At 41.1% G+C, this 23,220-nt stretch overlaps 1 protein-coding gene across 1 annotated transcript in view; it reads right to left on the reverse strand.

The window, feature by feature from the left end:
* Positions 1–23,220, reverse strand: part of cfap221 (cilia and flagella associated protein 221) — a 121,184-nt gene that overhangs the window by 37,183 nt on the left and 60,781 nt on the right. Inside the window, exons 10-13 of the mRNA XM_080199266.1 lie at positions 21,182–21,278; positions 20,438–20,546; positions 19,102–19,189; positions 7,013–7,102 (exon numbers count right to left, since the gene is read on the reverse strand). Of these exons, the coding sequence (XP_080055392.1) occupies positions 7,013–7,102; positions 19,102–19,189; positions 20,438–20,546; positions 21,182–21,278 (384 nt within the window). The remainder of the gene's footprint in view (positions 1–7,012; positions 7,103–19,101; positions 19,190–20,437; positions 20,547–21,181; positions 21,279–23,220) is intronic.

Consider the following 23,220-nt stretch of genomic DNA (forward strand, 5'->3'; position numbering starts at 1 on the left):
CAGATAATGTAGTGAGCCATTTTCATTGCTGATGACTGTAATCATTGCTGATTTTTTTGTGAAATTTAATTTATATACTTTAACCCTACTTGAGCATCGTTTCATAACCTTAGTATAATTAACATTGAAGGTGATGTTTAAGATAATTCTTTGCAACTACATGATTCACTTTTTGCAAAATATCTTCATAATATATAAGTAATTATTACACAGAAGTTCAATTAAATGAAGTTATTAAATAAAAATATTTGATAAATGAAATAAGTATACCATGTTTTTTAACTTGCACAACAAACACTATTTTCAACAGAACACAGAATGAACACAGTTTATACTAAAGATTGGGGGACTTCAATGTCTACATCAGAAGTTGCACAGTAACATAATTACAAACCAAACTAACCAGAGGGGAAGGCAATGGCCCCGTGATATCATCATTAGACAATTAATCCAGAAACTCAGCTAATGTGCTGGGAATCAGGTTTGAATCCTGCCGTGGCAGATGTGGAATTTGAATTCAATAAAAATAATATGGAATTAAGAATCTATTGATGATCATGAAACTATTGTCAATTGTTGGAAAAACCCATCTGGTTCACTAATGTCCAATGGGAAGGAAATCTGCTGCTTCAGATGATTTCAGCTGGGCTAATGAGGTTGGCTTGCTGGAGTATGAACTACTAATTGATGGTTAAATCAGGAGTCCCATGCTCCCTACTTGAAGCAGGTGTGCCAGACTCCCAGCCTGCATTCAGCAGGGACCAACTGGAGAGCTGGTTGTGTACAGATGTATGGTGTAAATAAAGTAACGCCTGTGCGGAGTTATTACACTGTCCTTACCAGAGCCACAGCAATGTGGTTGGCTCTCAACTGCCCTCAGGCAACTAGGGATGGGAAACAACTGCTGGCCAGCCAGTGACGCCCATATCCCACTGATGAATAAAAAAAAAAATTCTGCAGTACACATCTGCCAGACTGGGCCTACAACATGTGGTGAGAGAACTAACTACAACGACAAAACTACTTGACCTCATCCTTATCAATCTGCCTGTCATAGGCATCTTTCCATGACAGAATTGGTATCAGGGAGCACCACAAGGCTCTCATTCATGGTTGTAATATTCAGTGTTTATCAAATGTCATTTCCCTCATCTTTTGAGAATGCTTGAACCCACTTCCAGCAACAAAGACCAATCAGCGACTCCTTCTCCCAGCCACATCAGGGCAAATCCTATAGTGTCCTTAAATCTCTATAGATTCAGAGAATCATAGAATTCTAAAGTGCAGAAGGAGGCCATTTGGTCCATTGAGTCTGCACTGATCACAATACCACTCAGCCCTCATCCCCATAACCCCATGCATTTGCCCTAGCTAGTTCCCCTGACAATAAGGGGCAATTAAACATGGCCAATCCACCAAACCCACACATCTTTGGACTGTGGGAGGAATCTGGAGCACCCGGAGGAAACCCACACAGACACGGGGAGAATGTGCAAACTCCATACAGACAGTGACCCAAACCAGGAGTCGAACATGGGTCCTGGGCGCTGAGTGGCAGCAGTGCTAACCACTGTGCCACCATGTTGCCCCGACTTTTCTACCAGATAACTAGCTTCAACCAACATTCTTCTTGATGTTAAAAAGGAGCAGCTTTCCCTTTATTATGCACAATAGCTGCTGTTTCTCTATTTGTCTCTCCCTCTGCCCAAGGCTCTCTCCATTTCTGTCCAGGGTCTCTGAGCCAGTTAGCATGAGGTCTTAAGAATTTCAAATCTCTGGGAAATGACAGTTCACTTTACTACTGGTGGCTTCCATTTCTGTTACCTTGTTCGGGAGATCACCTTTCTTACTTTGCATAGTTTGTACAGATTTTCTACATCTTTGGTTAGGAAATTATATTCTTGGTTTGGTCTAGTTAACTTAACAAAACCAATATTACTGGAGCCTGTTATCAGAAATCAGAGTATTTCTTGGGGAACACTATAGGTGATAGCAGGACATTTGGAGAGGTTCCCATCATCCCTGCTGTGTCTTTCCTATTTCACAGCCAATTACCAACCCAAGGCAATCAGGCAGATTCAACATGGTTTTATGAAGGAGAAATCATATTTAACCAATTTATTGGAGTTTTTTGAAGGAATAACATGCAATGGATTGCTCGGAACCAGTGTTTATATTTACAGAAGGTATTTCATAAGGCGCCACATCAAAGGTTATTGCGGAAAATAAAAACTCATGGTGTTGGGGTACTGGGGTACAAATTGACATTCTAACAGAAGGCAGTAGGCGTAAGTGGTTGGCAGGATATAATGAGTGGTGTGCCATATGGATCAGTGCTCAACTTTTTACAATGTATATAAATAACCTTGCATGAAGGGATTGAGGGTATGGTTGTGAAATTTACTGATGACACAAAGAAAAGTAGGAAAGTAAATTGTGAAGTGGACATAAGGAGGCTACGAAGAGACACAGATAGGTTAAGTGGATGGGCAAAAACTGGTCGATGGAGTATAATGTGGGAAATTTTGAAATAGCCCAATTTGGCAGGTAGAATAAAAAGAAGCATATGATTTAAATGGTGAGAGATTGAAAAGCTCTGAGATTCTGAGGGATCTGGGTGTCCTATCACATGAATCACAGAAGATTGGTATATAAGTACAGCAAGTAATTAGGAAAGCTAATAGATTATTATTGTTTATTGTGAGGTGAATTGATCACAAAAGTAGAGAGGTTATGCTTCAGTTGTGCAGAGCGTGGTGAGACCACAGCCGGAATTTTACTGCCACGCCTGCCCTGGAATCGAGGCAGGCGAGACTCACAAAATGGAATACTCCATTGGCCTCGGGTGGGATTTTACGAGCCTAGCCCAAGTGAGGTCGTAAAATCCCAGCCCACCTCTGGAGTAGTGTACTGCATTGGTCCCCTTATTTAGAGAAAGACGTAAATGCATTGGAAGCAGTTCAAAGAAGAGTTACTAGCCTAATATTTGGAATGGGTGGGTTTCTTGTGTGGAAAGGTTGAGCAGGATAGGGTTGTAACTGCTGGAGTTTAAAGAGTAAGGGACAACTTGATTGAAACCTTTAAGATTCTGAGGGGTATTGACAGGGTGGAAGTGGAGAGGATGTTTTCTCTTGTGAGAAAATCGAGAATAAGGAGTCACTGTTTAAAATAAAGGAATTGTTAATTTAAGACAGAGATGAGGAGAATATTTTTCTCTCATAACTCTTTGGAATTCTATTCTTCAAAAAGACAGCATAAGCAATCTTTGAATCATTTGAAGGCAGACTTAGATAGATCCTTGATTAACAAGGAGGTGAAAGGTTGTCAGGGGTAAGCAGAAATGTGCAGTTGAGGTTACAATCAGATCAACCATGATAGAATTGAATGGCAGATCAGACTCAAAGGGCCAAGTGGCCTACATTTGCTCCTAATTTGTATGTTTGTATGTTCGTAGATTATTCAATTACATTAGCTAACCATGCTCCATTCCTACAATTGCAAGACGACTCTACAGATATTGGGTAACATACTTGATGGGCAGCTTTCAATGGGGACCAGAGTCTCTACACTGCATCCCCTCCTCATCTCTTTCTTAAAGTGTTACCCCTTATTTTTAAACAATGACACCTCAATCTAGAATTTCCCACTAGAGGAAACATCGCTTCCACATCAACCCTGTCGAGCCCCTCAGGATCTTAGATGAATTGTAAATGGACACAAAATTGGCTTCATGACAGAATAAGAAGTCTGACAGCAGACTTCTTACTGTGTTTACCCCAGTCCAATGCTGGCATCTCCACTTCATGACAGAAGCCAGAGGATGGTCTTAGAAGGTTGTTTTTCAAACTGGAGGCCTGTGACCAGCAGTGTGCCTCAGGGATCAGTGCTGGGCCCACTGTTATTTGTCATTTATATTAATGATTTGGATGAGAATATAGGGGGCATGGTTAGTAAATTTGCAGATGACACCAAGATTGCTGGAATAGTGGACAGTTAAGAAAGTTATCCTCAATTGCAACAAGATCTTGATCAATTGGGCCAGTGGGCTGACGAATGGCAGATGGAGTTTAATTGAGACAAATGCGAGGTGATGCATTTTGGTAAATTGAGCCAGAGCAGGACTTACTCAGTTAATAGTAGAGCATTAGGGAGAGTTACAGAATAAAGAGATCTAGGGGTACCTGTTCTTAGCTCCTTGAAAGTAGAGTCACAGGTAGACAGAGTAGTGAAGAAGGCATTCAGCATGCTTGGTTTCATTGGTCAGAACACTGAATACAGGAGTTGGAATGTCTTGTTGAAGTTGTACAGGACAGTGGTAAGGCCACATTTGGAATACCGTGTGCAATTCTCGTCACCCTATTATATTAAATTAGAAAGAGTGCAGAAACAATTTACTAGAATGCTACTGGGACTTGGTGGATTGAGTTATAAGGAGAGGCTGAATAGACTGGGATATTTTTGTTCGGAGCGTAGGAGACTGAGGGGTGATCTTATAGAGGTCTAAAAAATGATGAGGGGCACAGATCAGCTAGATAGTCAATATCTCTTCCCAAAGGTAGGAGAGTCTAAAACTAGAGGGCATAGGTTTAAGGTGAGAGGGAAGAGATACAAAAGTGTCCAGATGGGCAAATTTTTCACACAGAGGGTGGTGTGTATGGAACAAGCTGCTAGAGGTAGTGGTAGAGGTAGGTACAATTTCGTCTTTTAAAAAGTATTTAGATAGTTACATGGGTATGATGGGTATAGAGAGATATGAGCCAAATGCGGGCAATTGGGATTAGCTTAGGGGTTTTAAAAAAGAAAGGGTGGCATGGACAAGTTGGGCCAAAGGGCCTGTTTCCATGCTGTAAACCTCTATGTTTCATTCAATCACCTCCTACTCCTCTAAATTTGAGCAAATACAAGCTAGATTGACCAACCTTCCTTCATAAAACAATCTGCCCATCTCAGGTATTATCTAATTATATTAGTCACATTGTCTGTGGTCTTGTGGAACATATTTTAATTGACTTTGAAGCACAGTGAAAAATTTTCCAGTATTCGTTTCCTCCCAAATTGGCCCAAGGGTTTTATTTTAATCATTTTTTGTCTCTTCTGGGTAATTATTTGGCTGCAAGTGGGTGAGATTGTTTGGGTTGATAAAGCTTAACTGCAGGATAAATTAATTAACAAAAATGGTAAAATGTCAATGCAAAGTGGCAGAGTTTTATTGATTTTGTCCGCTTTTGGGCCATTTTTAGGTTTGGAATCTGACTCCTCAATGTGCAGTCTTTGTGCTTCCTCCTTACCACAGCCCAACTTCGAGTTCCCTGACCAGTTGGGGAGGGATGTCAGGAAGGCAAATTCTGGCAAAGGGAGGATGGCATGTTTCAAAGACGCTCACCAGCACTCGGAATTTTCAGATTGCAGGGACTGCAGGACATGGAGGAGGCCACCGCTGAGGAGAAGGCAGTTGGTGCTGTTGCTGGTGTTGCTCCTACTACAGCTGTTGGCCATGATCTGGTCTTGGCACATGTGGAGCTGCTTCCATACCACTATGAAGGCTGGCAGCAGGAATTTGGAGTGCTAGACAGGTGCACTATCTTCCAATCTGTCAGCAATCTGCTGTCGAGCATTTGAGAGAACGGCTTCAAACAGTAGTCTCAATGCCCCAGGGCTGGAGTTATGCAGCTCAACTGATCAAAACCTTAACAGCTTGTCGGTTGTACTGAAGAAGCTCTTTCTATTAGGGACTCACCTCAGTGACTATAGCGTGCTGCTGATAGACTGGGAAATGTGTTTCATGGCTGGGAAATTTAGGATTCAGTGTTAAAACAGCTAATAATCAGCTTCTGAACAACCTCAATTGTTTCTTAAATAAAAGCAAATTACAGCAGTTGCTGGAATCTGAAATCCAAAGAGAAAAAACCCTTTGACAAAGGGTCGTCTGGACTCAAAACGTCAGCACTTTTCTCTCCTTACAGATGCTGCCAGACCTGCTGAGATTTTCCACATCTTCTCTTTTGGTCTAATCACTTCTTAAATACTTAGCTAACCGATCAAAGAGAGATTCTCTGCTCTCTCTCTCGATCCTGTCCTGGAGGAAACCAGGAGTTGGGATCATGTCAGGAGCCTTAACAGGCCTGAATTTCTGGAACTTTCCTATACTGCTTGTCTCTAAATCCACTTCCAACAATCTTGGAAAATTCTCCCATCAATTCTGTTCCCCTCCCACAGGTACTTGCCAGTCTGGCTCAGTATTTCCAGTATTTTCTGTTTTATTTCAAATAAATATTCGCTTTCCTGAAAGCTATCATAATTATTCTACGGCATCCATTTTGCTGTATTCTTTCAGCTAGAAAGCCAAGTGTCTGCATGGATATACTTTCTCTGGCAATAAATCCTACTATCTTTCAGTAAATTTTGGTTTTCTTACAACCCACCTCATTTTCAGAGTTATCAAAGAATTTGTCTATATAGGACCAGGGATCTAATTTCCATATTATTGTGATATTTAACTGTGAGAATTGTACTCTTTTATGATTTGTTTCCAATTTTTGTTTGATTTATTTAATGGATAACTTACTTTTTTTCTCAAAGTTGATGAACAATCTGTCCAAAATGCACTTCTGCTTACCATAGAAACCATAGAATCCCTACAGTGCAGAAAGAAGCCATTCGGCCCACTGAGTCTGCACCAACCACAATCCCACACAGGCCCTACCCCCATATCCCTACATATTTACCTGCTAATCCCTCTAACCTATGCATCCTGAGACGCTAAGGGGCAATTTAGCTTGGCTAATCCACCTAACCTGCACAACTTTGGACTGTGGGAGGAAACTGGAGGAAACCCATGCAGACACGGGGAGAATGTGCAAACTCCACACAGGTTGTGACCCAAGCTGGGAATTGAACCCAGGTCCCTGGAGCTGTGGAGCAGCAGTGCTAAGCACTAACTAGTTGAGACAAAAACAAATCAGAGGTGTGTTGGAATATTTTGTATGATATTAACTGAGAAAACAGAACTCACCTGTCCAGTGGCTCTTTGAGTACGGTTAAATGAAGCCACTGTTTTCTGTCTTTGGCATTCTTTTTCTAATATGGGCACATTTAGATGCACCTATAAAATAAAAACATTGAGTAAATTATGTATGCTGGACATCCCAGGACAAACACATTTATATTAATTCTGAATGGAGCCCCCACATGAATGCATAATGAAAAAAATTCACCTCACTCAATTTTCCTTCGATTTGATAAGGCTCACTAAACCTTGCTTCTAATGGTTCACCTATCACTGGTAATAATCACTGGAATACTTTATCCCCTCCAGCAAAACTGAATCTTTGATTTCTTATCCACTCCTTTTTTTCATCACATGCTGTGCCACTTTTAAATGCTGTCTAGCTAATTCACATGCTCTAATCATTCTCTCCCCCATGTTTGGTACATAATCCAACAACCTAGTCTCAGGATGCTGACTCACCAATTTCTTCTTGATCAACTTAAGTTGTCCTCTTACCTCATAACTAAAAATCTATTAAAAGGGATTGAATTTAGTTGACTCATTAGATGCATTCCTAATTGCAAAAAGTACAAATGGAATTCCTCTATTCCAATCCTCTGGATAATCCTTACCATAGGCCCTCAACATAGCTTTTTAAAATTTGATGCCACTGTTCCAACACTCCCTGTGATTCTGGTATGCAACTGTTTCACTCCTAAGCTTCCTGAAAAACTTCAACATAAAATGTGATCCTTGATCTGATTGGATTTCTGTGTGAAATCTGTAACTGGTAAAAAATTTAAGTAATTCCTCTACTGGACTATCATCTAAATACTGTGGCTACAACAGCAGGTCAGAGGCTAGAAATCGTGTGGTGAGTAAGTTACTTCCTGACTCCCCAAAGTGTGCCCACCATCTACAAGACACAAGTCAGGCGTGTGATGGAAGGCATTATGCTTTCCTGGATGAGTCCAGTTCTAACAACAGTCAAGAAGTTCAACACCATCCAGGACAAAGCAGCCCACCTAATTGGCAACTTATCCACTAACATTCACTCCCTCCTCCACCCAGGCACAGTAGCAGGAATATATCATCTACAAGATACACTGCAGGAACTTAGCAAAGCACCTTTGGCAGCATTTTATGAACCTATGACTGCCACCATCCAGAAGGACAAGAGCATGTGTATGGAAACACCACCACCTGGATGTTTCCCTCCAGGTCATTCACCATCCTGACTTAGAACCATATCGTTCTTCCTTCACTTTTGCTGAGTCAGTTGTGGGTGTACCAACACCACATGGACTGGAGCAGTTCAAAAAGGTAACTCATCATCATCTTCTCAAGAGAAATTTGGGATAACAATAGATGCTGGCCCAGCCAGGGACACCCACATCCTGTAGATACATTTACATTATTACTACATTGTCACTATTACAACTGTCACTATTACTACATTAGCTCTATCCCACCTATCCCCCAACTCCTTCATGCCCTTGAATATGAAGGATCACAGAGGCAAAACCTAATAAGCCTTCCATATCTCATTCGCAGTTCTGTGGTAGACTCTGTCATTGCTCCTTATTCCTGTTTGTTTGGAGGTTAAGTTGCCAACTGGTATGCATTCATTATTTTCTTCCATTCTTTCATGATGAACTGCACTTGGTTTGTTCAGCTCCTGTGTTTATTGATGGTTTCTGCTACTCTAACATCTTTTGCAGGGTGGACAGAACATTGTGCTTTTCTCCTTGTCGCTTCTTTCTCTTCTTTTGTCATGTGGGTGACCTTGATGTCCTCTGTGGCTGAGGAGGAGCATTCTTGTAGCATGAAGACTTGCCTCTGCTTTTCATTGTCAGCCATCTCTTGTGGCTTTGGAAAGCCAGCTGGGTGTTGTACTCCAGTTACGGTGTTGACTTGTTGTTCAGTTGTTGCAGCCAGAGGTAGAGGTTGCTCAGAAAGCTGATCTCTGTCTTTCTCTTCTTCCACTGAAGGCATCATGGTTATCTCATGGGTGGTTGGCTAGTCTGACCATTGAAGGTTTTCCAGGATCTGTAATGAGAATTGATAAATCTGCAAAGAGGGAAGACAGTTCAGGGCTAAAATCTCAGTCAAGCTACTCTGTTTTGTTTGAGTACTTAGGAATGTGCAGTTCTGTCTGGTTTATGATAGCGGTTGCCGTGACATCATCTACCATTTGAGGAGCTGTAAGGCTAGGCAGCCTTCCTGCCTCAGAGAAAAAAAGGCTTGTTACTGATGTTGTACATCAGCTTGAATATCTGTTTTCTTCTACAATTCAGTAGTATGACGGGTAGTGGGGTCCCTCCAGGCCTGTAAAGCAGTGTGTCTGTTGCTTGAAGCCAGAGGTCTTTTACCAACAGTTCTCTGTCTGACAGGATAATTCCTCTGGCTTGTGCATCTAATTAAAACATTTTTAGAACATAGAACATTACAGCGCAGTACTGGCCCTTTGGCTCTCGATGTTGTGCCGACCAGTGGAACCAATCTAATGACCCTCAAACCTAAACTATTCCAATGCTATCCATATGCCTATCCACAGACCATTTGAACGCCCTTAAAGTTGGCGAGTTCACAACTGCTGCAGGCAGGGCATTCCACGACCTTACTACCCTCTGAGTAAAGAACCTACCTCTGACATCCGTCCAATAATTACCACCCCTTAATTTAAAGCTATGTCCCCTTGTGTTAGCCATCTCCATCCGAGGTAAAAGGCTCTCACTGTCCACCCTATCCAATCCATTGATCATCTTGTATGCCTCAATCAGGTCACCTTGTAACCTTCTTCTCTCCAATGAAAATAACCTCAAGTCCCTCAGCCTTTCCTCATAAGACCTTCCCACCATACCAAGCAACATCCTGGTAAACCTCCTCTGCACCCTTTCCAATGCCTCCACAACTTTCTTATAACGCAGCGACCAGAACTGTATACAATACACCAAGTGCAGCCGCACCAGAGTTTTGTACAGTTGTAACATAACCTCACGGCACCGAAATTCAATCCCTCTACCAATAAAAGCCAACACACTGTATGCCTTCTTAACAACCTTATCAACCTGGGTGCCACCTTTCTGGGAGCTATGCACATGTACCCCAAGGTCCCTCTGCTCGTTCACACTACTAAGAGTCCTTCCATTAGCCCTATATTCTGTACTCCTGTTATTCTTACCAAAGTGAATCACCTCACACTTTTCCGTATTAAACTCCATCTGCTACCTCTCGGCCCAGCTCTGCAGCCTATCTATGTCCCTCTGCAAACTGTAACATCCATCCTCACTGTCTACAACTCCTCCGACCTTGGTGTCGTCAGCAACTTTACTAATCCATCCTTCTACACCCTCATCTAGGTCATTTATAAAAATGACAAACAGCAGTGGCCCCAAAACAGATCCTTGAGGTACACCACATGTAACTGCACTCCAGGTTGAATATTTCCCATCAACTACCACCCTCTGTCTTCTATCAGCTAGCCAATTCCTGATCCAAACTGCTAAATCACCCTCAATCCCATGCATCTGCTTTTTCTGCAATAGCCTACCATGGGGAACCTTATCAAACGCTTTGCTAAAATCCATATACACGTCAACTGCCTCACCCTTATCCACCTCTTTGGTCACCTTTTCAAAAAACTTGATAAGGTTTGTGAGGCACGACCTACCCTTCACAAAACCATGTTGACTATCTCTAATCAATTTATTTCCCTCTAGATGATTATAAATCCTATCCCTTATAATTCTTTCCAAAACTTCGCCCACAACAGAAGTAAGGCTCACTGGTCTATAATTCCCAGGATGGTCTCTACTCCCCTTCTTGAACAAGGGGACAACATTTGCTATCCTCCAGTCTTCCGGCACTATACCTGAAGCCAATGACGACATGAAGATCAAAGCCAAAGGCTCTGCAATCTCCTCCCTAGCTTCCCAGAGAATCCTAGGGTAAATCCCATCTGGCCCAGGGTACTTATCTATTTTCACACTCTCAAGAATTGCCAACACCTCCTCCTTATGTACCTCAATCCCATCTAGTCTACTACCTGGTATCGCAGTATTCTCCTCGACTACACTGACTTTGTCCTGCGTGAATAGTCAAAAAATACTCATTCAGTGCCTCTCCTATCTCTTCAGGTTCCACGCACAACTTCCCACTGCTGTCTCTGACTGGCCCTAACCAATCTTTTATTCTTAACATACCTATAGAAAGCTTTAGGATTTTCCTTGATCCTATCCGCCAAAGTCATCTCATGTCCTCTTCTGGCTCTTAACTCTCTCTTTAACTCCTTCCTGGCTATGTCATAACTCTCCAATGCCCTAACTGAGCCTTCACGTCTCATCTTTACATAAGCCTCCTTCTTCCTCTTCACCAGAGATACAACTTCCTTAGTACACCATGGTTCCCTCACTCTACCACTTCCTCCCTGACTGACAGGTACATATTTTTCAAGGACTCGCAGTAGCTGCTCCTTGAATAAGCTCCACATTTCAGATGTTCCCAGCCCCTGCAATTTCCTACTCCACCCTATGTATCCTAAATCTTGCCTAATAGCCTCATAATTACCTTTCCCCCAGCTATAACTTCTGCCCTTTGGTATATGCCTATCCCTTTCCATCACTAAGGTAAACGTGACCGAATTGTGGTCACTATCACCAAAGTGCTCACCTACCTTCAAGTCTAACACCTGGTCTGGTTCATTACCCAGTACCAAATCCAATGTAGCCTCACCTCTTGTTGGCCTATCTACATACTGTATCATGAAACCTTCCTGCACACATTGGACAAAAACTGACCCCTCTAATGTGCTTGAACTATAGCTTTTCCAATCGATATTTGCAAAGTTAAAGTCCCCCATAACAACTACCCTGTTACTTCCGCACCTATCCAGGATCATCTTTGCAATCCTTTCCTCTACATCCCTGGAACTTTTTGGAGGCTGATAAAAAACTCCCAACAGTGTGATCTCTCCTTTCCTGTTTCTAATCTCAGCCCATACTACCTCAATAGACAGGTCCACATCAAATGTCCTTTCTGCCACTGTAATACTGTCTTTGACTAACAATGCCACGCCTCCCCCTCTTCTACCACCTTCTCTGCTCTGACTGAAACATCTGAACCCCGGAACCTGCAACAACCATTCCTGTCCCTGCTCTATCCATGTCTCTGTAATGGCCACAACATCGAAGTCCCAGGCACCAATCCAGGCTGCAAGTTCATCCACCTTATTGCGTATGCTCCTTGCATTAAAGTATACGCACTTCAAACCACCCTCCCGCCTGCCAATACCCTGCTGTGACCTAGATACCTTATCCATGACCTCCCTGTTCTCATCCTCCTGTACGTTGGAGCTACAGTTTAGATTCCCATCCCCCCTCGGAATCAGTTTAATCAGTTTTGATTGCCATTGACAGAAATGTTGGTAGTCCAAAATGGCAAAATTTGATCTAACCCAAGGAGCATGGCTGTGCATCTTCTTGGTTTGCAGTCTTAACCTCTTTAAGCCATCCACGTATTTCAGTGATTTTGCCTTGCACAGTTTGCTGTAGTGTATAAATCTGTTGCAGTGGAAGCACTGGACTGTACTCTCAGGACATTGATCTCACCTATCATTATGCTTCTCTCCATAGCGCTGGCATGATCGATCTGCTGGCTGATTTGGGAATTGCTTTCCCTGACTTTTGCTTCCCTGACTCTCACCAACTTTTACAACTGCACCAGAGAAAATATTCCTTCTGGTTGTATCACAGCTTGGTGTGGCTCCTGCTCTGCCCAAGACCGCAAGGAGCTACAAAAGATCATGATTGTAGCCCAATCCATCATGCAAACCAGTCTCCCATCCATTGACTCTGTCTATACTTTCCACTGCCTCGGAAAAATAGCCAGCATAATTAAGGACCCCATGCACCCTGAAATTCTCTCTTCTACCTTCTCCCGTCGGGAAATAAATACAGAAGTCCGAGGTCACATACCAACTGACACAAGAACAGCTTCTTCCCTGCTGTCACCAGAATTTTGAACCGACCTACTTTGCATTAAGTTAATCTTTCTCTACTCCCCAGCTATGACTGTAACACTACATTCTGCGCTCTCTCATTTCCTTCTCTATGAACAGTATGCTTTGTCTGTATACAGTGCAAGAAACAATACTTTCAATTGTATGCTAAGACATGTGACAATAATAAATCAAATCAAATCTTAGCACCTTTGTATCTTTGTGCCTAACAATCTGGACTGAGGGTTGACCTTTGTGTCTTGTTTTATTCTCTTCCCCTTCAGATTGTATTGTGCCACTCAATGAGTTCTTGCTGTCTATCTGTGGTGCCTTTCCCAGTGTTTAATCTTCCTTTGCTTGCAGGAGGTCAGAGAGCACATCTCTATTACTCCAACCACTGTTCTGTCTCTGAAGATTTCAGATTTTAAATCTCTGCATTCACAAACTTCTGTCATCCTGTACAGGTCATTGATTAATGAATTAACAGATTCTTCTGGCAGTTGGACTCTTATTGAATTTAACTCTTCTGAGTATTTTGTTGCTTCTTGGATTAAAATAAATGTCAAACGGCTTTAGGACATTTGAATTCTGCCGATGATTCATTAATTCCATCTTACAACGATGTAATCTGCAATCGGGCCTATCGAGTAAAATAACATTTTCACCTGCTCTTCAAAAAGATTCCCCGAGCTAGCTGGTTTTGGCATGAACTGTACAATGGTGAATAGCACTCATAAATTTTTTAAAAAATTCATCCATAGGATGGTTGGGCCAACATATATAACTAACTGCCCTTAAGCAGAGTGGCTTGCTAAGACCCAAGCAACGTACAGCATAATTTTAATGTAGTAGTTCAGAAGCGGAAACATAGAAAATACAGTATTTAGATAATTAAAACAATTTTTTACTGCTTTACATTGTTTTATCTCAGTTTCATGTTTCAGGTAAATATTTATATCGACAATGTTTTTAGGTTTCCACAATTGTGATTATACATTTCAAAGTCATTCTCCAATTCAGAAAACTTTAAAATCCAGCAATGACTTTGTTCCAAGCATTCTGACTGGAAAGGTTACAGTGAGCTGTAAGCTTAGACCTATGCAATGTTAGGCCAATGCCTTACACATAGCTTGAAGCAGTATGTAAAGAACTGAATAGATTCAAAAGAACAAGGATATTTAAGAAGATGAAGAAGAGTGATGGGCCACATCCTTTGTGGTCATTCAAAAAGCAGACAAATCCATTTGGATTTGTGGAAATTATGAAAGCAAACAGCTTTTTCAAGAGTGAAACTCATCCACTTCCTGCCGTGGAAAATTGTTTTCTAATTTAGCCAATGGAAAGGTGTTCCGTAACATAGATTTGTCAAACGCATATTTCCAATTAGATTTTAGTGACAAGAGCAAGGAACTGCCTACTATTCAAGCACGCAAAATGTTGTACTAGTATGGATGTTTACTGCTCCCACAAAGTCCCAGAGTGTCATGGATCAGGTATTACAAAATGGGATGAAAGGGAAGTACTACTTCTGAGATGATATTCTAATTAGCAGTACAACAGAGAAAGAGCACACTGTAAGGATGAAGGAAGCCCTCGAACAACCTCAAGAGCATGGTTTCAAAGTGAAAGTGTTGCTTCATGGTGTCACATGAAATCTGTGTCATCAAATAGATGGTGAAAGCATCCACTCAATGCAAGGGAGGGTTGAGGGGATTTTGAAAGTAGTAGTAAGAAGCTATTTTTGTTATCTAAAGGGAGATGGAGATATTGAAGAATTGGTGGAAACTTGCAAAGTGTATCTCAGAATGAGAAATTACGCAATCAAAGTTTCTTCCATTTCACGGTCAAACACAAGAAAACTGTGGGAATGAGCTTGTGTCAATTTCTTTGAAAAGGAAAAGAAAGAAAACTTGGCTTTCTCAATAGCTTGAGCAAGTGAATAAATGTTGAGTACATGCCCAATTGTGCAAGTGCCAAAACTGTTGAGATTTTGAGAAGTTGCTTTGTAATTTATTGGTTAGCAGAGATTTAGGTTAATGGTCCACAGTTTATGTCAGAAGAGTTTGAAATATTCCTTTGTAAGAATTGAGCCAAACACATTCTAATGGACCAGTGCTTCATTCAGCATCCAAAGGTGCTGCAGAAGATGTGTACAGATTGCAAAGAGCTCTTTGCAGGAGTATTTGCCAGGTGACAAGATAGGCAGCAATTTTCATGATTTTCTTTGACACTGACTAGACAATTTTCTGTTCACCTGCAGAATAATTCCACAGTCTACGACAGATTGCTCACTTCATGAGTTAGTGAAGGCAGATGCTTCTTGGACAAAGTTTAGTTTGCTTAAGCCTGATGTCAATAGTGAAGTAAGAGAAAAACAAGGCAAAGTGAAGATCAGTCATGATGCATGAGGCATGAAACTTGGAGAGTTCAGTCAGAAGGTCACGGTGAAAAATCACCAAGGTGATAAGGAAACATGGTGCTTTCGGCAGATAAAAAGTGGACCAACGTGAAAAGATGTGTGATATTATGTGGAAGTAAGAGTTCCACCAACAGGAATGACATTATTAAGTACACTTTTAAAGACATGTATTTATCAAAGGGATTGAGATCCATGTTATGCAAAGTATTCTAAGATGATTCTGTCACTGCCTTATGGATTATATCTTTGAACATTTGTTTATTATTAGTGTCACAAGTTGGCTTACATTAACACTGCAATGAAGTTATTGTGAAAATCCGCTAGGGAGGGATTTGTAGGGACATTTTGAGTTGAAATAATATATTTCTAGGTATAGGAAAAGTGTTTTCAAACAATGTGTGGTATCTGAAACTGATTCCATCATCCTTATTAACTTACATAATTTCAGAACAACAAGAATATTTTTAAACGAGCACAAATGTACTCTGAACCACATATTCTCATGTGGTTCATGCACATGTGGAGTAATCGGTGATGTACGTGTCACATTTCATTTCAAAGAAAATGATTAATTTATCATATTTAATATAACTATCTTTTAAACTTGCATACATCCCAGATGGATTTCTGTACACTGACAATTTCCAGCTCTGTAAATAGGGTCAATCTGACTTTTGTGGCAACTGGCACAAATACACTAGTTGTACATTGTCCAAATTAGATAAGTCAGAGCTTTTACGTAACCCTTTATTTCTGTCCCTTCCTCTTTCCTGGAATCTTCCCTGAAGGAATTAAGCAACTTCCATCGAAAGGAATTAAACTTTTATGATTGATCTTCTGGGCTTCCCAAAATGAGACACAATGGTATTGATGATAACATACATTCCCACTCCTAGTACACAGTATCAACACCAAGCAGCCTGACATCAAATACAAAATGTACTAAAATAAACAGTAACGTCCTCTGTACTGTTTCCCAACAGCATGCCTTAGCCCTGATTTCAGAACAGTATCCTTACAACACGTATCTCAACTATTCTGTTTTGTCTGAGTAATTCTGCCAAATAATGCCTATCTTTTGGCATTAAATTCTATTTTACAAAATATGAAATAAGAATTTCTAAAGCAGGGGCCAAATAAAGAGTAAATATCTTCTGCTTCGAATCAACAAGATGTCTTTGCTCAAATTCAAACTCTTTTGCAATTTCCATTCAACAACAACAACTTATATTGAGTCTTTAATGTAATGCAATGTTCCAAGACATTTCACAGAAGCATTTATTTTTATTTGTTCACAGTATGTGAGCATCGCTGACTGGGCCAGCATTTATTGCTGCGCCCGTATTGCACCTGAGAAGTGAGCTACCTTCATGAATTATGCAGTCATGCAGTGTCAGCACATCTTCACACTGCTGTTAGGAAAGGGAGTTCCAGGATTTTGACCCAGCAACTGTGAGAGCAGCAATAGTGTTTCAAGTCAGGATGGTGTGTGGCTTGGAAGGGAGCTTGCAGACAGTGGTGTTCCCATCTGTTATGTACTTCAAACCATTAATCACATGACATGCAATGACGTCACGAGAAGCATTCACAGCTTTTTATCTCTCTTCCAGGTTGGACATCAAAGTGGCAATAGCTCTTAAATAAATCTCTGTTGCGTTGGTTTGAAACACACACTGTGATATCTCTTCATCTTTTGTCTATTGCTAATACCGGTCAACATATTTAATATATAACAAGGTAAAACTGGTGATGAACACCCTCCTTCCCTGACTAACACCCCAAATCCTATGAGCCCAGCACCTTTTGCTCCTGACCACCACTACTCTCCATCCCACTTCAACCTTTACCTTTGCTCCTGTTCAAGTAGCTGGGACCTTTAAGCTTACCAGTTTACAACTAGTACTGTAAAAAGGGGACAAGGTTTCACTTCTCCTGCTCACTTGACAGAAGGCCTCCAGGAGCAGCTATGCTGCACATTTCTCAGTAGGCTTGGGTCTTATGTCTGGGCAAGAAAGAGGCAGTTCCATATGGAGTCGAATGCCAACCTGATGGTGATTGCCATTTAACAGGAGAATCAGCCCCATGTTGAATTTCTCCCTATGTTTTATCTATGTTCATTCTTTGCTATCGTCATCTAAAAATCCCACTGTCCTGCCCTTTTCCCATAATTATGCAATTTCAAATATTTGTAAACATTCAATTTGATTTGATTTATTATTGTCACATGTATTAGTATACATTGAAAACTTTTGTTTCTTGCACACTATACAGACAAAGCATATTGTACATTGAGGCGAGAATGTAGTGTTACAGTCATAGCTAGGGTGTGGAGAAAGATCAACTTAATGCAAGGTAGGTCCATTCAAAAGCCTGATGGTAGCAGGGGAGTAGCTGTTTTTGAGTTGGCTGGTACATGATCTCAGACGTTTGTATCTTCTTCCCAACAGAAGATGGTGCAAGAGGTATGTCCAGGGTTGATGTGGTCCTTGATTATGATGGCTGCTTTTCCAAGGCAGCAGGAAGTGTAGACAGTGTCAGTGGATGAGAGGCTGGTTTGAGTGATGGATTTGGCTTCATTCATGACCCTTGGTAGTTTCTTGCAGACTTGGACAGAGCAAGACCCATATCAAGCCGTGATACAACCAGATAGAATGCTTTCTATGATGCATCTGTAGAATTTGGTGAGAGTTGTAGCAGATATGCCAAATTTCCTTAGTCTCCTGAGAATGTAGAGGCGTTGATGGGTTTTCTTAACTATAGTGTCTGCATAGAAGGACCAGATATGGAGGTGCTGGTGTTAGACTGGGGTAAACACAGTAAGAAGTCACACAACACCAGGTTAAAGTCCAACAGGTTTATTTAGTAGCAAAATCCACTAGCTTTCGGAGCACTTGCTGCTCCTTCGTCAGGTGAGTGAAGGACCAGGACTGGTTGTTGGTGATCTGGACACCCAAAAACTTAAAGCTCTTGACTATTTCTACTTCGTCCCCATTGGAAGAGTTTCCATCCTAGTGAGTCTGTGACAAAGTATTTCATGCTGGGACAACTTTCTGCATCAAAACAAGTTGCCTTAAATATCTTTCTTCACTCTTAGTCATAATTTTAAATTGGCAATTCTTATCACTGATTTCCCAACCAAATAAAACGTGTGTTCCCTACTCACTTGTCAAAATGTTTCAGAATTTTAAAATGCTCCATTTATTCTTGGAATAGTTTATTTCTGAAATAATTTGATAAAGCCAAGCTCTATGTTGTCTATGACATTAATGTCTTTTGTATAATGTGTAGTCCAAAACCGCAAATGATACTATATAATGCCACCATTGCTTTCTACTGGTTTGTCTTAATCTTTATCTTTCAATTCAGTGCCACTGGTTATATATATATATACATATATATATATAGGCACTTGCAAAAAATTTGAATTCCTAAGACACATCCTTGCAATCCTTGTTTTCCTTCACAAAATATATTACCTCACGCTTACATTGTAGATCTGAACAAAAACTGCTCCCAAGCACTGGTGGCAAAGGAGCTTATGAGGCACAGAGAGGAGAGAAAAACAGAGCAGTGACTCTATCCATTTTGTCCTAGCTGCAGGTTTTTTGAAGGGCTCAGGTTGGAGACAACGAAATGTTTGCACTGTTGAAATGACCAGTGTTCAATTTACATATATGATATTAAATTCTGTCAAACCTTGTATTCTTCATCTGCTAACTGCCTTTTTTCCAGAACCAACTGTTTAGCTTCATCAGACATTGGATCGCTACCAAGCTGTGTCTGCCTGAAGAATAATAGAGAAATAGATTTAGTACGATGTCCAAACTATAAAACAGAATACTTACCTGGAGACTCTCAGCAAACAGACATTGGCTTATTAAAACAGAATATTTCCAGATGGTTCTTTAGTGCCATTAAAAAAAATCAAAATTACAGCACTTAATATTCCAAAAAGTAAAAAAAAATGCACTGTTGCTACTTCGATTTTACCATCAAGTTGCACCCGTTTTTGGGCGCGAAAACTTGGTAAAGTTGGGCGTGAGGCGAGTAGCCATGATCCACGACCACCTCTGTGCCCATTTCCTAATTGCTGAAAAAGACCGCCGACTGGACCGTGCCCAAAACAGGCGCGATGTCAATTTAAATGCACTTGCATGTATCTAAATTGATTTAATGAGCTGGGCGCCGAAATTTACCGGCCCTTCCCCCTTTACCACTGCGTTAGCCCGTCCAGATTCCACATGATCTGCATAGATCTGATTCGGGTGTTCCAGCTTCTGAGGAGGTAAGTTCAGAGGTTCTGGCGGCTCTCTGACTCAGATCGTTTGGGTAGCAAGGGTATGGAGGGATAAGGGGGACAGATGGCTCTCTGGTAGTGGAGGGGGTGGTGAGGGAAGCAGGTCAGATTTCTCTCTAGTGGGGGGGAGGAGGGAGGTGGGTCAGATCACTTTCTGGTCGGGGTGAAAGAGGCAGATCAGGTGGCTCTCTGGTGGGGGGGAGGGAGGCGGGTCAGATCACTGTCTGATGGGATGGGGTGGAGGGAGATGGATCAGATGGTTTTCTTTTGGAGGGGTTCTGCTACGACTCTGTGTGCGATTGGTAGGGGAAGAGGGAGGTCCGCTGCCACTCTATGTTTGACAGGTGGGGCGGAAAGTGGGCAAGCGGCCGCAATCAGTCTGAGTAGCAAGGGGGTGGATGGATAAGGGGAACAGATATGTTGTGGGGTTGAGGGAATCTCTGTGGAGGCTGAGGGAGGTATTATTTGGCCCAGGAGCGATGTGGCAGGGGAGGGTTTTTCAATTTTTTTTTACAATGTATGCATTGTTGAAGGCTCCGATCCAGCAGCAGTGTTTCGGCCGTGATAAGCCCCACCCACAGGCTTCTGCAGCGTGGTTCAGAATCGTTGACTTTTTTTCAGGCAGAATACGTACGGGGCTGCCTGAAAACAGGTCTAAAGGTCGGATCTGAAACACTCCCAGATTCAGCACTTAGAATCAAAATTGTAAAATCGAGCCCTTTATCTTTTGCTTACCATCGTAGTTGATTAGCCCGTTCCAACATAACATTTTTATTGACGTTTTGTTTAAACACTGCTTCCTTTGCCTGTTTGCTTGTTGATGCTCCTTGGACATTGGTCAAAACTTAAGAAAATAAAAGGATTAAGGTGATAATATTCGGAAAGAAAATCATGCTTATTATGCCATGTTTAATTATATGTTAATACTTGAGACTGGATGTACAAGAGTGCTTATTAAAATTATTTACCAGTGAATCACGCAAGAAGATGCACCAACAAATGTAGAAGCTTCATCATCATACCATATCATTAGCAATTAGGTATTGATAAAGCGTGTTTCAATTTTCAAATTTTGAGACTTATTCAGTAAACCTAACAGCACAGATTTACAAAATACAAAAATACTTTTTCACAGTTATTAAGAAAATAATAAAAGTTCTTGAAGTTTAAAGTTGAGCCAAAGTTGTGGGTGAGTGAGGACGGTGATGATAGGCTAGCAGGATTTGGTGCTGGATAGGATATTGGCAGCAGGATTTTGGATAAGCCGCAGTTTACTGAAGAATTATTAAGAACCCACAACTGACTAAATGAACATGACTGAAAGATTTTCAGAACAACTGCCACATCAAATCCACAGCAGATCCTTGTGTCCATTCAGATGACAGAAGACTAAGGTATACTTCTCGCGACAGAATAAATACTTTTATTTGTACTTAAAGAAGTAAATGTCAGATCGAATAATGTTTCTGATTGCATTACCCTCTCGCAAATCTTTAATTCGTAGTTTTCCGGGTTGCTGATTTAACACAATGGCTACTTCATGTGGATTGAATAATTTGGCTGGAATTTTCATGCCCTGGTAAAGGAAGAAATAACTTGCATTTAATACTTTTCACAACCTAACAATATCAACATAGTCCAATAAGTGTTTTTGAGAGACACTGTTATGTAGAGAGATGTAGCAAGCCAATTAATACACAAGGTAGGAATTTTCTTGTGGGCCTCAGAACTGCACCAAAAGGCTCCAATGGAGAGCAGAATCCTGCATCTTTTTTGGGAAACAAAGTCGTCAGTTAGGGCAGTGGGCAAACTCTCAAAGCTGGTGAACCAATCAGAGGCCCTCTAGCTTGAACTCAGCAGCAAGATGCCCTCTCTTCAAAGTTTTAAATGTTTAAGTAAAAAATAGCTTATGTAATTGTGCCACAAAAGTTGGGCAGAAGCAGCTGGAGGCAAAACCCTCCACAGAATGATCGGCAGACGCAATGGTGCGCAGAGATGGACCCTTGACCCGCCTCAAGTGTTCTCCTAGTCTGCAGCCAGGAGACTGTCACCTTGTAGTCAAACTGGCCCTTCCTAAAACCTGGGGATCAACTAGAAAATCCCATTCAATCATGCCAAATTGGCCTTGATAAGCTGAATTGGTTACCCTCTGAGTGCAGGCAGGTACAATGGCTGCTGCACCATCCTAACCCATATCTATAGGGATATGGGGGTAGGGCCTAGGTGGGATTGTGTTTGGTGCAGATCCGATGGGCCAGATGGCCTCTTTCTGCACTGTAGGGTTTCTATGATTCTCTCTAAAAGGAGAACTGCCTCAGTTTCTTCCAGCTATCCATGTAACTGAAGTTTTCCATTCCTTAAACTATTCTTGTGAATTTTCTCTGTACCCTCTCTAATGCTTTCACATCCTTCCCAATATCGTTTTCCAACTGAGGCTAAACCAGTGTTTTATACAAGTTTATCACAACCTTAATTTTAAGCTCTGTGCCCCTCTTAAAAAGCCCATGATCGACTATGCATTATTAAGCATTTTTCCATCTGGCCTGGGCACCTTTACTTCCAGGTCTGTCTGCTTCAGAACTTTCATTAGAATTGTATCCTGTATTTTATACTGCCTCTTCTCATTCTATCAACTAAAACAATTAACATTATGGTTCTTTGTATTCAGTTTTGTCTCCCACTTGATTTTGCCCATTCCAATAGCTTCTCTCTTCCCTTTAACGTTATCTTCCTATTACGTCACAATATGTCCAAGTTTCGTGCCATGCTAAAATTTTGAAATTGTGTCCAGCATACTGAAGTCTAGATCATTAACATATAGCAAGAAAAACAAGGTCTTAATTCTGACGCCTTGGGAAGTCCATTTTACATCTTTCTCCAGTCTGATAAATTGATATTCACTACTGCCACTCAGCCAATATCATATCATTGTTGCTACTGTTCTTTTTATTCTATGGGTGATGCATTTTGGAAATCCCTGTACACCACACCAAGCACATTACCCTCATTAACACTCTCTGTTGCCTCAAAGAATTCAAGCAAGATAATTAAACATGATTTGCACTAAACAAATCTGTGCTGGATTTCCTTAATTAATCCACTTATGCTTAAGTAGCTGTTCATTTTATCATAAGTTATCATTTCTAAAACTTTCCAAACACTGAGGTTGGCCTTTGGTTGTTGGGCTTAACCTTACAACTGTCTTGGAACAAATATATAACAATTGCAATTCTTTAGATGTCTGACATCAGCCCTGTATCTATGAAAACTTAAGACAAGTATCTCTAAGTTCTGCCCTTAATTCTGTCAATATCCTTGGATGCATCTCATCCAGCTTGGTGACTTATTAGCTTTAAGTGAAAACAGCTTATCTAATATTTCTGTTTTACCATTTTTTAGCCCATCTGGTATCTCAACTACCTCTTCTTTCACTCTGAAATGGGCAGCATATTCTTCCTTTGGATAAGATAGAAGCAAAATACATTTAGTACCTCAACCATACCCTGTCTCTATATGTA

The sequence above is a fragment of the Carcharhinus amblyrhynchos genome, chromosome 11 (genome assembly GCF_965287045.1).
Source record: "Carcharhinus amblyrhynchos chromosome 11, sCarAmb.v2.hapA, whole genome shotgun sequence".
NCBI lineage: Eukaryota > Metazoa > Chordata > Chondrichthyes > Carcharhiniformes > Carcharhinidae > Carcharhinus > Carcharhinus amblyrhynchos.